General features: G+C 44.7%; 1 protein-coding gene across 1 annotated transcript; it reads right to left on the bottom strand.

Moving 5' to 3' along the window:
• Positions 1 to 4975: 4975 nt before the first annotated feature.
• On the bottom strand, positions 4976 to 8975 carry LOC116993797 (MKKS centrosomal shuttling protein). Its single transcript, XM_033054877.2, has 4 exons — positions 7985 to 8975; positions 7319 to 7494; positions 6541 to 6651; positions 4976 to 6071 (listed from the first exon to the last, which is right to left on the bottom strand). The coding sequence occupies exons 1-4, from the start codon at positions 8973 to 8975 to the stop codon at positions 5628 to 5630; spliced, it is 1722 nt and encodes a 573-aa protein (XP_032910768.1). The 3' UTR covers positions 4976 to 5627.
• Between the last annotated feature and the right edge of the window lie 3681 nt (positions 8976 to 12656).

The following is a 12656-nucleotide window of genomic DNA, read 5'->3' as shown; positions in this document are numbered from 1 at the left end:
CGGGTGGTGCTGCCGCCGCCGCCGGGTTCGCTGGCCCCCCTCTCCCGTCAGCACCGCCCCGCTGCCGCGTTCCCTAGCCCTGCCGGCCGGCCGCGCCGCGTTCCCTAGCCCTGCCGGCGGGCTGCCGCCGCCCGGCTCGCCGGCCACGCCGCGCCACGTTCCCTAGCCTTGCCCGCCGCCGCCCGGCTCGCCGGCCGCGCCGCGCCGCGTTCCCTAGCCCTGCCGGCGGGCTGCTGCCGCCGCCGCCGCCCGGCTCGCCGGCCGCGCCGCGTTCCCTAGCCCTGCCGGCGGGCTGCTGCCGCCCGGCTCGCCGGCCGCGCCGCGCCGCGTTCCCTAGCCTTGCCCGCCGCCGCCCGGCTCGCCGGCCGCGCCGCGTTCCCTAGCCCTGCCGGCGGGCTGCTGCCGCCGCCGCCGCCCGGCTCGCCGGCCGCGCCGCGTTCCCTAGCCCTGCCGGCGGGCTGCCGCCGCCCGGCTCGCCGGCCGCGCCGCGCCGCGTTCCCTAGCCCTGCCGGCTGGCTGCCGCCGCCGGGCTCACCGGCCGCCCTCTCCCGTCTGCACCGCCGCCGCGTTTCCTCGCCCTGGCCGGCACTGCAGGCCCCCGCACCGCCGGGCTCCCCCATGCTGCTGGCCCCGATTCTGCTGGGCTTCCCCCACTGCCAGGCAGCCCCACCCGCCGGCCTTCCTGCTTCTGCCATGCTCCCCTGCACTGCTAGCCCCAGCTCTCCCGGGCTCCCCCGCCCTACTGACCCGGCTCTGCCGCCCCCCTGCCCCGCCCTGCTGGCTCAGGCTCTGCCGCCCGCCCCCCACACTGCTGGCCCCGCCTCTGCCAGGCTTTCCCACCTCTGCCGGGGCCGGCCGGGCTCCAGCTTGGCTTGGGGCTGCCGCGGGCTCTCACTTCCGTGTTGGCAGCTTTTAGAATTTTGTTAATGTATTAGCCGCCCCGGAATATTAGCCGCACTTCCGGGTTTCCACCAAAATTTTGGTCAAATTGGTGCGGCTTGTATTCGTGAAATTACTGTACTCTAATATTTTAGCAAGGATTTGAGTTATTTTAAAATACATCTTTCTTTGTTCTTGTGCAGCAAGTAGTTTTTCACTTTCCATCTGGATCTTAGAACTCTTCACCCACAAATCTTTGTTCCTATTTTGTAGATAGGAGAATAGACAGAAAAAGATCACAGATATGGCTCAGAGTGACTCCACAAATTAACAGATAAAAAACAGAATCAATGAAAAACAGGTATTATGCCTCTTAACCAATGCCAAAATAATAGCATTTATGGTGCATCTGCTTGAAATAGGTCACAATAAATAGAAATGAAGATCCCTTAATTAATCAGCATTTTCAGGTCTTCACTTTGAGGTTTTAAGTATCAAATAGGAACAGAAATACCAAACAAATATTAAACTGAGCAGCAGTTATATTACACTGGCATCTTACTTAAATATGCTGACCTGAGTGATTGTAATATTAGCACTTCTTTATTTCTCCTTCTAGGCCTAGACCATGAACATGGCTGAGAAGGCTAGAAATGAATGTTTGTACTTCTTGTGCATTATCAGTAGAATTATTAAAGTTTAAATTAATCTGAGCAATCTGTGGAAATCAGACATGACTGAGGTCATGATCAGAAAACTCTTGTCTCGTAATACTTATGTAATGCTAATTTTTCCCACTGAACTTTAAATGCCAAGGGGAACAGGAATAAAACCATAGTGGCTTCTCAAAGGCATTACAACTGAGGACATTTCATTCTGTCAACTTCAAAACACAGGAGGAAACCCAACCATTTTTGCACCCAAATTCTATTATAAAATATGAAAGTTCAAAGAAGTTACAGTAATTTCCCGAATACAAGGTGCACCATTTTGACTAAAAGTTTGCTCCCACACCGGAAATGCGGCTTACACTCAGGAATGGCTAATATGTGAATAATTTTCTGACATTTACAACCCCGGAAGTGCCAGCCAGGGTGCCGAGTCGAGCACCTGCCAGTAAAAACCAGGATTTCGTGATTGTTACAAATTGGTTACTGTGTTGCATGGCGGGTGGGGCCAGCTCAGTGCCAGCAGCACGGGGAGAGGGAGGGAGGCAGGGGAGCTCCTTCCTTCAGGTGGGGGAGAGGCGGGGGCCTCTGTGCTGACATCCCCACGGCTCGGGGAGGAGGCAGGGGCTCTGTGCTGCCATCCCTGCACCCGTGGGGTAAGTGGGGGGGCTCCTGCCCCCGCCTGCCACGGCAGGAGCAGGCAGGCTCCGCCCCCGCCAACCGCCACGGGTGCCAGTGGGCTCTGCCCCCGCCTGCCGCCGCGGCGAGAGCGGGGGTGCTCCTTCCCTGCCTGCCGCTGCGGGAGTGGGGGGGCTCCGTTCCTGCTGCTGCGGCGGGAGCAGGGGTACTCCTTCCCCGTCTGCCACCGCTGCGGCGAGAGCGGGGGGCTCCTTCCCCGCCCGCCACCGCGGGTGCCAGCGGGCTCCGCTCCCACCTGCCGCCACGGCGGGAGCGGGGGTGCTCCTTCCCCGCCTGCCGCCGCAGGAGTGGGTGGGGCTCCGTCCCAGCCCGCCACCGTGGGAGCCGGCGGGCTCCGTCCCTGCCTGCCACCACGGGGCAGCGCCGGGCCGGGGTGAGTGAGCCCTGCAGTGGCCGGCCCCGAGCGGCCCCGCTGAGCGGCCCCACCGAGCTGGGCCGCCTGGCCCCGTCGACAGCCCCGAGCAGGCTGAGCCCGCACAGCCTGAGCCGAGCCAGTGAACCCCGCCATGCCGTGATTCTGTTACTATTTGGCAACTTTGTTGCACATGGGTCCTCACTGCGAAGGACAGAGCAGCTTTTAATCAGGTGCGGCTTATTTATGGACAAAGAACGAAATGTTTGCCACCACCCGGCGATGCATCTTATAGTCTGTGCGGCTTGTATTTGTGAAATTACTGTACTTTATGTTGCTGTTAGACTGAGTCAAAATTCTTCTTACTTGGATTTTTAAGAGTATCCAAAATTGTACTCTTTCTGTGTTATCTCTTAAAGATGAGGCAACAATAAACATGAACTGTTCAAGCCCACTGCAGTACGAGTGAGAACTGAACCTATACTGTCCATAACTAGCAGAGCAAGCTGCTTATTTATCCCTTTTAGTCACAGTAGGAGGCAAAAATTCATTGTTATTAAAATTATCTATATATGAAAAAAACTTTAGTTCATGTATAAATGTCTTTTTAGCTACTTACCAATAATTAAATTAAATTTCTTTTCAGTTTTTTAATCTGTGACTTTCTTTTTGAGGGAGAATAAAAAACACTGGCAGCTCTGATTCAAGACCTGTGATTCAACCTTCAGATACCAAGACAAAAGAACACTCACAACTAGTTCTACTTGAATATTTTAAATTTTCACTTCACAGCTGTAGTCACGGAATTCAACATTTTCACACTGCATAACAAGCTGCTATTATAGGAAGTAAAATAGTGTAATTCAGCACTCTGAGCTGGAGAATCATAATTAGATGAAGTATTATCAAGATTCTTCTTAAGAAGAAGATGCCTTAAGATACGCACCATCATCTGGTTTCATTATTCCTGATGTTTTCATATAGTTCATGGCATATGCGAGGATCAAGATATAAAAGCAGCCTTTTTACTAACCAGCTTTCAGCAGCCTCCATTCGCAATCCTTGTAACATTCTTTCACAAATCCCCAAAGGATGCCTTACAGCACTGAAGCAATCATTTCAGGTCATAAAAAGATAAAGAATTTCAAATAACTCTTTTTTTTCCCAGTGAGAAAATGATTACTTATGTTCTTAAAATTAAAAGGACTTTGTACAAAAAGACTGGAAAGATCTGGTTTTAATTACATATTTCAAAACTGAATTATACATAACAATTCTACTGCTTATTTGCAGTGAATAAATATATTAAAAACTTAAGAGACCAGGAAAAAAATAAGCAGACTAGACTATAACTGACATGGATGTTATCTGGAAACACACCATGAATAATTTGTCCCTTGTGACTGAAAACAAAGAGGAAGAAGAAAAGTGGCAAAGAAAATGAGCTTAAGTAAGAAACTATAACACCCTTTCTGATCTTGCACGCGAGCTGAGAATGAGAAAAAGTTTTGGTCATTCAGTCTACAGTCTGGTTTAAAGATCAAAACAAGTCTGAGCAGCTTAAAACCGTACTTCATTAAAAGAAGCCATGCACAGTCAAAGAGTTAATTGAATGGTAAGTGGGACATTTTTTCTTGCAGCTTTGCTTAAATGATAGAAACTTCATTACGGACTGCTCTGTATTCCACAGAAGACAATCAAGGTCCACTTAACAAAAGTTTTTTCCACCCAGTCTGCCATTTCTTTTCAAATCTTTTATTACCTACCTGCTACCTGAAGAGCTCCAGGTTGAATTTTTATAACTTGTTAAATAAATTACATATATGAATTAAAATCTTTCAGCCATTTAGAAATAGAAACAGCATATACATATAGTAGATGGTGACAAAAACTTCAGAACAAAATTAAAAACAAGTGGCTCAAGGAATATGCTAAGCCTTTTTTACCTACAAAAAAAAAAAAAAAGATAAAATTCTGCTGCAATATAAAAGTCCCTTGAATGCGCAAAGCTTTTGCTGAGACTGTATAAATTGCAATACATAATGTTTTCTCAGCAAGTGAATCCCTTTTTCCCATTTCTTTGAAGACGCCACAGAGCTAACCAACATCCAAAACTCCTTAGTGCAGAGGGAACAGTTTGAACATTTGAAAATGCTTGAGAGCACAGTGGATTAACAATGAGAAGAGTATTCTATGTCCAGCTGTTGAATTTAAAATTTTTGTCTCCTGTCCACATTCTAACCTATTCAAATATTTTAGCACATTATACATTACCCTGCTTTCAATTCAGAGCTGTTTTGCTGTACAACACAAATTACAGTAATTTCACGACTATAAGGCGCACCCTATTGACTAAAATTTTGGCCCAAATCCAGAAGTGCGCCTTGTAGTCCGGTGTGCCTTATATAATGTACAAAGTTTGGAAATTTGCCGCCCTGGAAGTGCGAGCCGCAAGGGGGAGCGGCCCTGCAGCTGCGCTGGGCTGTGAGGGGGGAGTGGCCCCGCGGCAGCGCTGGGCTGTGAGCGGGGGAGTGGCCCTGCGGCTGCGCCGGGCTGTGAGCGGGGGAGCAGCCCTGCGGCTGTGCCGGGCTGTGAGAGGGGAGCGGTAGCTGGGCTGTGCTGGGCTGTGAGAGGGGGCAGCTGCGGGGCTGTGCCGGGCTGTGAGGGGGAGTGGCCCCGCAGCTCTGCCGGGCTGTGAGGGGGGAGTGGCCCCGTGGCTCTGCCGGGCTGTGAGAGGGGAGTGGTAGCCAGGCTGTGCCGAGCAGTGAGGGGGAGCGGCCCTGTGGCCACGCCGGGCTGTGAGGGGGAGTGGCCCTGCGGCTGCCAGGTGCAGGGGGGCCCACAGTGCCACGGCTGCCAGGTTCAGGGGGGCCCGGGGACCCACGGGGCCGCAGCAAGGGGGTGGAGGCGGGGCCTTGGCCAGCAACCGTGCAGGGGGTGCTGGAGGCGGATCCTTGCTGCAAAAAAAAGGTGCGCCTTATAGTCTGGTGCGCCTTATGGTCGTGAAATTACTGTACACAGGATCAGAGCTAATTTTGATCTTCAGTTATGTATGAAAGATCCAAAATCAGGTTGGCTGTCTCCAGAGCTACCTGCAGGCCAGTGCACTTGGCAGCAAAGCAATCCAGAGTCAGGAGGTCAGAAACTTTTACTGAGGGCTCTTTAGGGCAGCCCTGTATAACAGGAGAGCCAGACTGGCCTCGCAAAAACCTCCAGCTGAGGTCCTCTGTGTTACCATTCATCCCACAGCCACATTTTGAAACTAAAAAATCTGACCACTTGGAGACACAGGGAGCACCTGATGGAACAAACCAACAGTGTCCATAAACCATGTCTGTAAGAATTTCTTCACCATCGTGACTCAGAGAACGAGCTACAGACTCCAGGGAATGGCAAAACCCCTCAGTAACCAACTGGTATTGTGTCTGAGAACAATCTAGGTCTTTGAAAGTGCTGGCAGGCAAAATAGAACTCTAAAAAAGAAACCAGAACCAGGAAAGCAAAGTCAGAACACTGTTTTACAGATATAATTTTAAACATGTATCATACTGCTGCTTTCCCCGCCACCCCTCTCCAAAATAGATGGTTCAGTTCTAACTAAAAAATGTTTGTCATGATTATCCCACATTAGGAAGGAGTTGAAGTGGAGCTCTGCATTATCATCTTTCAATATAAAAACTCTACCTATTTTCAACACTTAGAAACATGCAATTACTATAATAGATACTTAAGAAAAATCAACAAGTATACAAATAACGTTAAGTTTAAAAGATATAATTAAGACTGAGTGCTTCAAACAGACCCTTTTATTTTATATTAGTAGCTAGCAAAAATACCACATTAATGGTATTAGAGAAAAATGTTTTAACTGTAGCAGTGATTCTACATAAATTCTTGTTTCTTAAGTATATTAAGCATCTTTAAAATCCTTGTCTTACATACCTTGTGCCTTATGTATGAAGCCAGGTGAGTTTCTGTACAGCCTCCTCCTAATAATGCCAAAGGTTCCTTCATTGTTAACCGTAATACTTGTTCTGCAGTTTCACAGACATGCTGAAAATCATATGAAATTCTTGTTAGACCCACCACAATAAACAGGATTTGTCGCCACTTGAACAAAACAATGGAAAAAAATTTTCAGTGGTTTCTGGTACAGATTTCATAAACTTGAATTACTTGTGGATATAAAGCTGTTGAGGGATTTCCAAGACCATGTTTACTTAACGAGAAATTGTCTTTATTTGTCCACACTAAGGAAAGGCAGAAATAAAAAGCTGCATTTTAATCCTTCTTTTTTCAAAACAGGACTATATATAAAAAGTCAGTCAGTATCAAGGACATTTCCAGACCAACTGTTCAATGCAAAACAATGCTTGGTTATCATTGTAAGTGTTGCTGCTGGCTTTTTGCTAGGCAGTTTTGATTTTTATGTTCTCATAGACCAAGTAATGAAAATGAAAATATTTATCTAGCACTGGCCTCAAGAATAGGTGAAAGAGATCCCTGTCCCTAAACAACTTCCTGTGTTAAAACAGAGGCATTAAATGAACATGAGTACTTCCAGGATTTTGAAATTCAGGAAACAAATAAACTGAATTTATGTACTGAAAAAATGTTGAAATGATGTTTCTAAACTCAATGTATATAATATTTCTCAGTGTTTTATTTTTCCATTAAGAACACGACTTTCCAAGAAAAGATTTGAAAAAAATTTGCTGACCTTCAGTTCATCCCATGCTGTTTCACTTCTGTTACAGAGTATCAGGCTGCAGATAACTGTGTCCTCAGGAATTAGATGTAGAAAATGTTTTGGAGCAAAACTCTCAACGCACAAATCTTTCAAACTGCCGTAACAGCCAGGAGACAACAAATGGATGGAAGCTATAGGCTGTGAACCTTTCAATTAAAAAGGGAGAAAACTGTGTGTGGTACCATTATAACACCTAGCTGATGCATTTCACAAAGCATAAATTTTATTCCTCTTGGCTTTTTAACTTATATAGATTGTTCAATACCTGACACTTCAATTCACAGTGGAAATCACAGAAACCAACATATTAGGAATGCAAGACTTGGTGGTAGTTTGAGATTAAAAAAGTAATTGCTTCATTTGCCTTGAATCAGTTTGAAAATAAAGTTACTGGAATTAGATATCCATCATGCAGCAAGCAGTGGTTAGGGGGCTGCAAAAGACCAATCTCACCTTGAAAAATGGTTTTCAGACTAGAAAAGAGCAACTCTTGCTCAGTTGTTGTGGTAGGATACCGAGGGAAATAAGAGACTCCTTCCTCTTCAATGAGCCCACCCCAGGTAATGTTCACCTCACAATGAAAACTCCAGGAAGGAAAAAAACCTCCGGGTTTAGAGCAGAGAACTGTCCTGTTACCTGTCATGCGGCCCAGGGGCTCCATCAGACACAGTCCAGCCCTGTCCACTGCCATGACACCATTCTCCTTCAGGTACTGTTTCAAGGAGGGATGCATCACCTTCTGGCACACCACAAGGCCCACCTCATCCTTAACCAGCTGCTTTCCCACACTAAGCAACTGATTCAGCTCTGACACTTCCAGAGAAACTCCATGGTGGACTGCTATAGTTCCTTCCTCAGGGTTAAAGCCATCACCTGACATGGACACACTGAAAAGTGCAAGTTTGATCATATTTGAACCAGTCCTTTTGACAGCAAGTGGTTTTCCCAATTGGATTTCTGGCACTTCTATCAGCAGTCCAGGAAGAACTGTAGAATCCTCAACTCTTCTGCCTTTCACAGGTATTATCACACACTTCCCTAAAACAGCATTAGTCTCAACATGACATGGAACTGTAAATAGAAAAGCCTTTAAAACCAGTGAGGTAAGATGATCAACTTCAGTTTTATTAAGCAGGCAGGCAGGTTTGCTGGTTAAAATGCTACGTACCAAACAAACAAGAGTCTCAACACTGCTAAAATCCACAGACACCCGGCAACCACAAGCCTCAGATTTCAGGTGGTCCATGCACAGACTCAGAAGATGCTTGCTTATTTTAATGACAGTAAAAGGTGCAATATTCAGGCTCCTGAAATTTTCAATGAAGCCACAGCAAAGAATGGCAGTGAATAAACCACAGTCACTGAAGTGCGACACATGGTTCTGTACAGAGGCTGTCAGGACACGCAGCACAGGCTGGCTGACAGAAAGATGCCCCAGGAGGGCTGAGGATTGGGAAGTGGTACAAACACAGCCCCCCACACCATTGTGGAGTTGTTTGAGTCGACCAGCTGGACCATAGGAAGATTTTAATATTCCACTCAGCAGAGACAGTGACTGACTCACTGCATGTCTAGTTAAAGGCTCACTAATAAATAACGGAGGCTTTTTGGCTTCAAGGCGAGACATTTTGAAGGTAAGATTTTAATTCTAGCCAACAAAACGTTTCACTTTTACTTGGATCTATAATTCATTGCACTTTTAAATTTTAAGAGTAGTACATGTTAATTCTTTTCTGGTAAGGATTAGTATTTTCAGGGTAAAACTATATATAACATTCCAAAAACTACTAATCACAGAGCTCTTAAAACGAGGCTTTAATCACGTTGCAAAACTGATAAATAGTGACAGCAGGAATCTATTTCACTCATGACGATCTCTTAGCTTCTGATTGAGATTGAGCAGACTTTTTTGCAACATAGTTCACAAGCATGGTTCCCAAATGGACACCTATAAGTGACAGTCCTGCTACAAGCAGAAAGTTCTTTCTATTCCAGGTAGTTTTCTTCATCTTTTCTGGCAACAGTCACAGATTAAAATCTTCAAGCTTAATTATACCTACAATAAAAAACAGAAGGATATTAGAATAATCTTATGAAAATATTGTAAAGCTTGACCTATTTTAGTTTTCACCAAAAAAAGTCACATAAGGACAAATACTGCATCAAAAAATCATTTAGGATGGAAAAGACCTTTACAGTCAAGTCCTGCTGTTACCCCCAGCACCGCCAAGCCACCACTGAACCATGTCCCCAAGTGCCACATCTATGCATCCATTAAAGACCTCCAGGAATAGTGACTCGGCCACCTCCCTGGGCAGCCTGTGCCAGTACTTGACAACCCTTTTTTGTCAAGATAGTTTCCCTAATATCCAATCCAAACCTCCTCCTGTGCAACCTGAGGCTGTTTCCTCTTGTCCTAGCACTTGGTACTTGGGAGAAAAGACTGAACCCCAGCCTCCTTCCAGGTGGTTGTAGAGAGCAATGGGGTTGCCCTGAGCCTTCCTTTTCTCCAGGCTAAAGGCCTCCAGCTCCCTCAGCCCCTCCTCACAGGAGCACTGCTCTTCTCAGCACCTCAATGTCCTCTTTGAAGGGTAGTGCCCCTCACCAGTGCTGAGCACAGTGGACAATCACTGCCATGCTCCTGCTGGCCACACCCCTGTAGATCCAGGCCAGGATTCCCCAGAGCCTGGGCACACACTGGCTCATATTCAGCTGCTGTCACCAGCATTGCCAGCAAACTCTCCAGCCATTCTTCCCTGTAGCTCAGTATGGGGTTGTGACCCAAGTGCAGGACACAGCACTGAGCCTTGTTGAACCTCAATTGGTCCATACATTCTATAATGCCTTTTAACTGAAAATCTACTAATACAATTTTACTACAAACATAGAGAGTGCATCAATTATACCCGTTAAAAACTTCAACTCTGACCACTGGTCTATCCTGCTACTACCAGGTCTACAAGTAACAGGCTACCATAAACTTCACTGAATTATCAGAAGTACAGTGATATCCATCTGATTTTACTCAAGAACAAAAAACCCCAACTAGTCAGCAGTGCTTGCCAGGCAACAGAAACAGCAGCTTTTGATGTTGAAACAACTTGAAAAAATCTGGCTCAAACAAAGGTGTCTTACTTCAAGACATCCACAAAGAAAGTTTTTCACTTCTTAAAACAGTAGAACTTAAATCAATGTTTATTTACATGCAAATTTCTATGCAAATTCTACAGTATTTACACTTGTACTTCATTTTGTTTCATTCTCTATTGTAATCAACCCTACTAACATGGAATATGTTACTATAAACACTATTATTATGTCACAATTATTTCTGGGCAGTTTTAAGCCTGAATGGACACTGCTATAGATCCAGTCACAAGAGTTTGATTGCTGTCCTGAAATTACTGGAGCTTGTTTTAAAATATCTTTTAAGACAGATAACACCCTCCCTTAACTGACCCCATTATGTGGGATTTAGCAGTAATTTTTGAGATTTTTGATGCACTTTTTTAGTCCATGTAGGTACAAAAAAATTAACTCAGTTGCAAAGAAGAATAAAACTCTGAAAGACTTAAGTTAGAACACCAAAGCTATAGCTGAAAATTCTCAATTAATTCATCTTCTCCCTCAACAACACAGATACAACTAATTAGGCAACTTACCCAAAAATCAAAGTACTAATCATATTTTTCTTTATTTTTGTGATCACTTTGCATCATGAATGTCAGAATCCCAGGTTCTTGAACAACATTCTCTGTCTTCACTTGGAAAATAGGACTGGACTTCAAGCAATACCAGCCCCAGTGCACTAGCCCCAGGCTAGTTCCCATAACAATCAGAACTTTGTTGTCCTTCCAGAAGGTTTTAAGACTCATTGCAAACTGGCATCTACCTAGGTAAAGATAATTTATTATTTTAAACATATTCTAGAAATCCTTTCTTTCTTACTCTATAATAACATTGAACAGATGAAGCCAAATGTTAATACCTTTAATCGCAGTGCAGGAGATGACTAAAACACTAAACAAAAAGCCTTACTTTGTGAACCTAAAAAAAACAAACAAAAAAAACCCCTCAATTCAAACATTTTGAAATGTTAATTGCTGCATTTGCTTAGAACTTTAGCATGCTAAATCTTAAACACAACAAAGCAACACAGCTTTATCTAATTACAAGCACCACTGCTCAGATGTTAAATATCTGAAGCCCAAAAGCAGGTACAAAATAAACCTTTCCCCCATCGTTAATAAAATTAAATTAACAGCTGAGATCCTAAGGGAATACAGAACTTCTAAATTGCAGGCAAAGCAAGGTGTGATGCTTCTGACACCACTTAACCTGTGCAGCTTTGCCTGACCATCTTGAGGTATTCAGAAGCTGCATCATTACAAAGAGAGTAATAAGTTAACCCTTATATAATAAAAAACTGGAAAAAATTAGTTTGCATGGGATTTTGCACGTATACTCAAGTTTTTAATGAAAATACCTCACTGTTTTGAGCAGCTATGTTATAAATATGTATTATAATATTGGCTTTTTGCAAATATTAAAATAGATGCTATATATATAACATTAAAAGTAAATTTGCTATAGCTTTTATTAAACATAGTAGTAAAACAGCTGATATAGTTATGCTTGTAGTAATTACACTGCCTATTTAGTTAGAATAACATCCAACAGACACCTAATAAAGACCCCTACTACTATCAACACCTACAGTCTAAAGAAAGTATGGACCAGAGTGCAAGCTGGAGGTAATAATAAGAATAAACTAAAGCCACAACCAAAAATGCACATGCTCTAAAAAAGCAACCCCAAAAAAGAACCATGCTGAACAGTTCTTAAAACATATAAGCTAGTTTAGAGAAGAATTTAAATATGCATGCTTTTTTATAAATATGCAGTAGGCTAATGCAATAAAAAAGTATGCAAAAGAGGGTGTCTCCGAAATAACAAGTGCACTCTTAGCTAAATGCCAAACACCCAACAAACTTTTAATATCTTAGTCTCCTACTGCTCTTTACTAAACTTTTAAATTTTACCAAAAAAAAAACAAAAGCAAAAAACCAAAACCAAACAAACTCCTAACAAACAACCTCGTTTTTCACAGCTACAAAGCTGTAATCCGGAGAGGAAGTGCTCCTACACCTTAACCCTGACAGGTGTAACCCGCCTCACCAACCACTCCTCCAATACGCTATGGAGCCCTCAAAACCTCTTCCTCCTTCTTCCCCGCGACCCAGCGACCTTGAGGCACGGGCGGCTGAGGGGACAGCGGCTCCCTCAGGCCCGGACCGCGGGCAGGGCG

The sequence above is a fragment of the Catharus ustulatus genome, chromosome 3, assembly GCF_009819885.2.
Source record: "Catharus ustulatus isolate bCatUst1 chromosome 3, bCatUst1.pri.v2, whole genome shotgun sequence".
In the NCBI taxonomy this organism is placed as follows: Eukaryota; Metazoa; Chordata; class Aves; order Passeriformes; family Turdidae; genus Catharus; species Catharus ustulatus.
This window is presented reverse-complemented; position numbering and strand designations above follow the sequence as displayed.

Bases quoted from the DNA above. Each gene is read 5' to 3' on its own strand.
- LOC116993797 (XM_033054877.2), bottom strand. From the start codon at position 8,975: ATGTCTCGCCTTGAAGCCAAAAAGCCTCCGTTATTTATTAGTGAGCCT. The intron at 7,495-7,984 runs GTAACAGGACAG...TTTAATTGAAAG, and splicing joins GCCCCTGGGCCGCATGACAG to GTTCACAGCCTATAGCTTCC. The intron at 6,072-6,540 runs GTATGTAAGACA...TTTCTTTTTTAG, and splicing joins CTTCATACATAAGGCACAAG to AGTTCTATTTTGCCTGCCAG.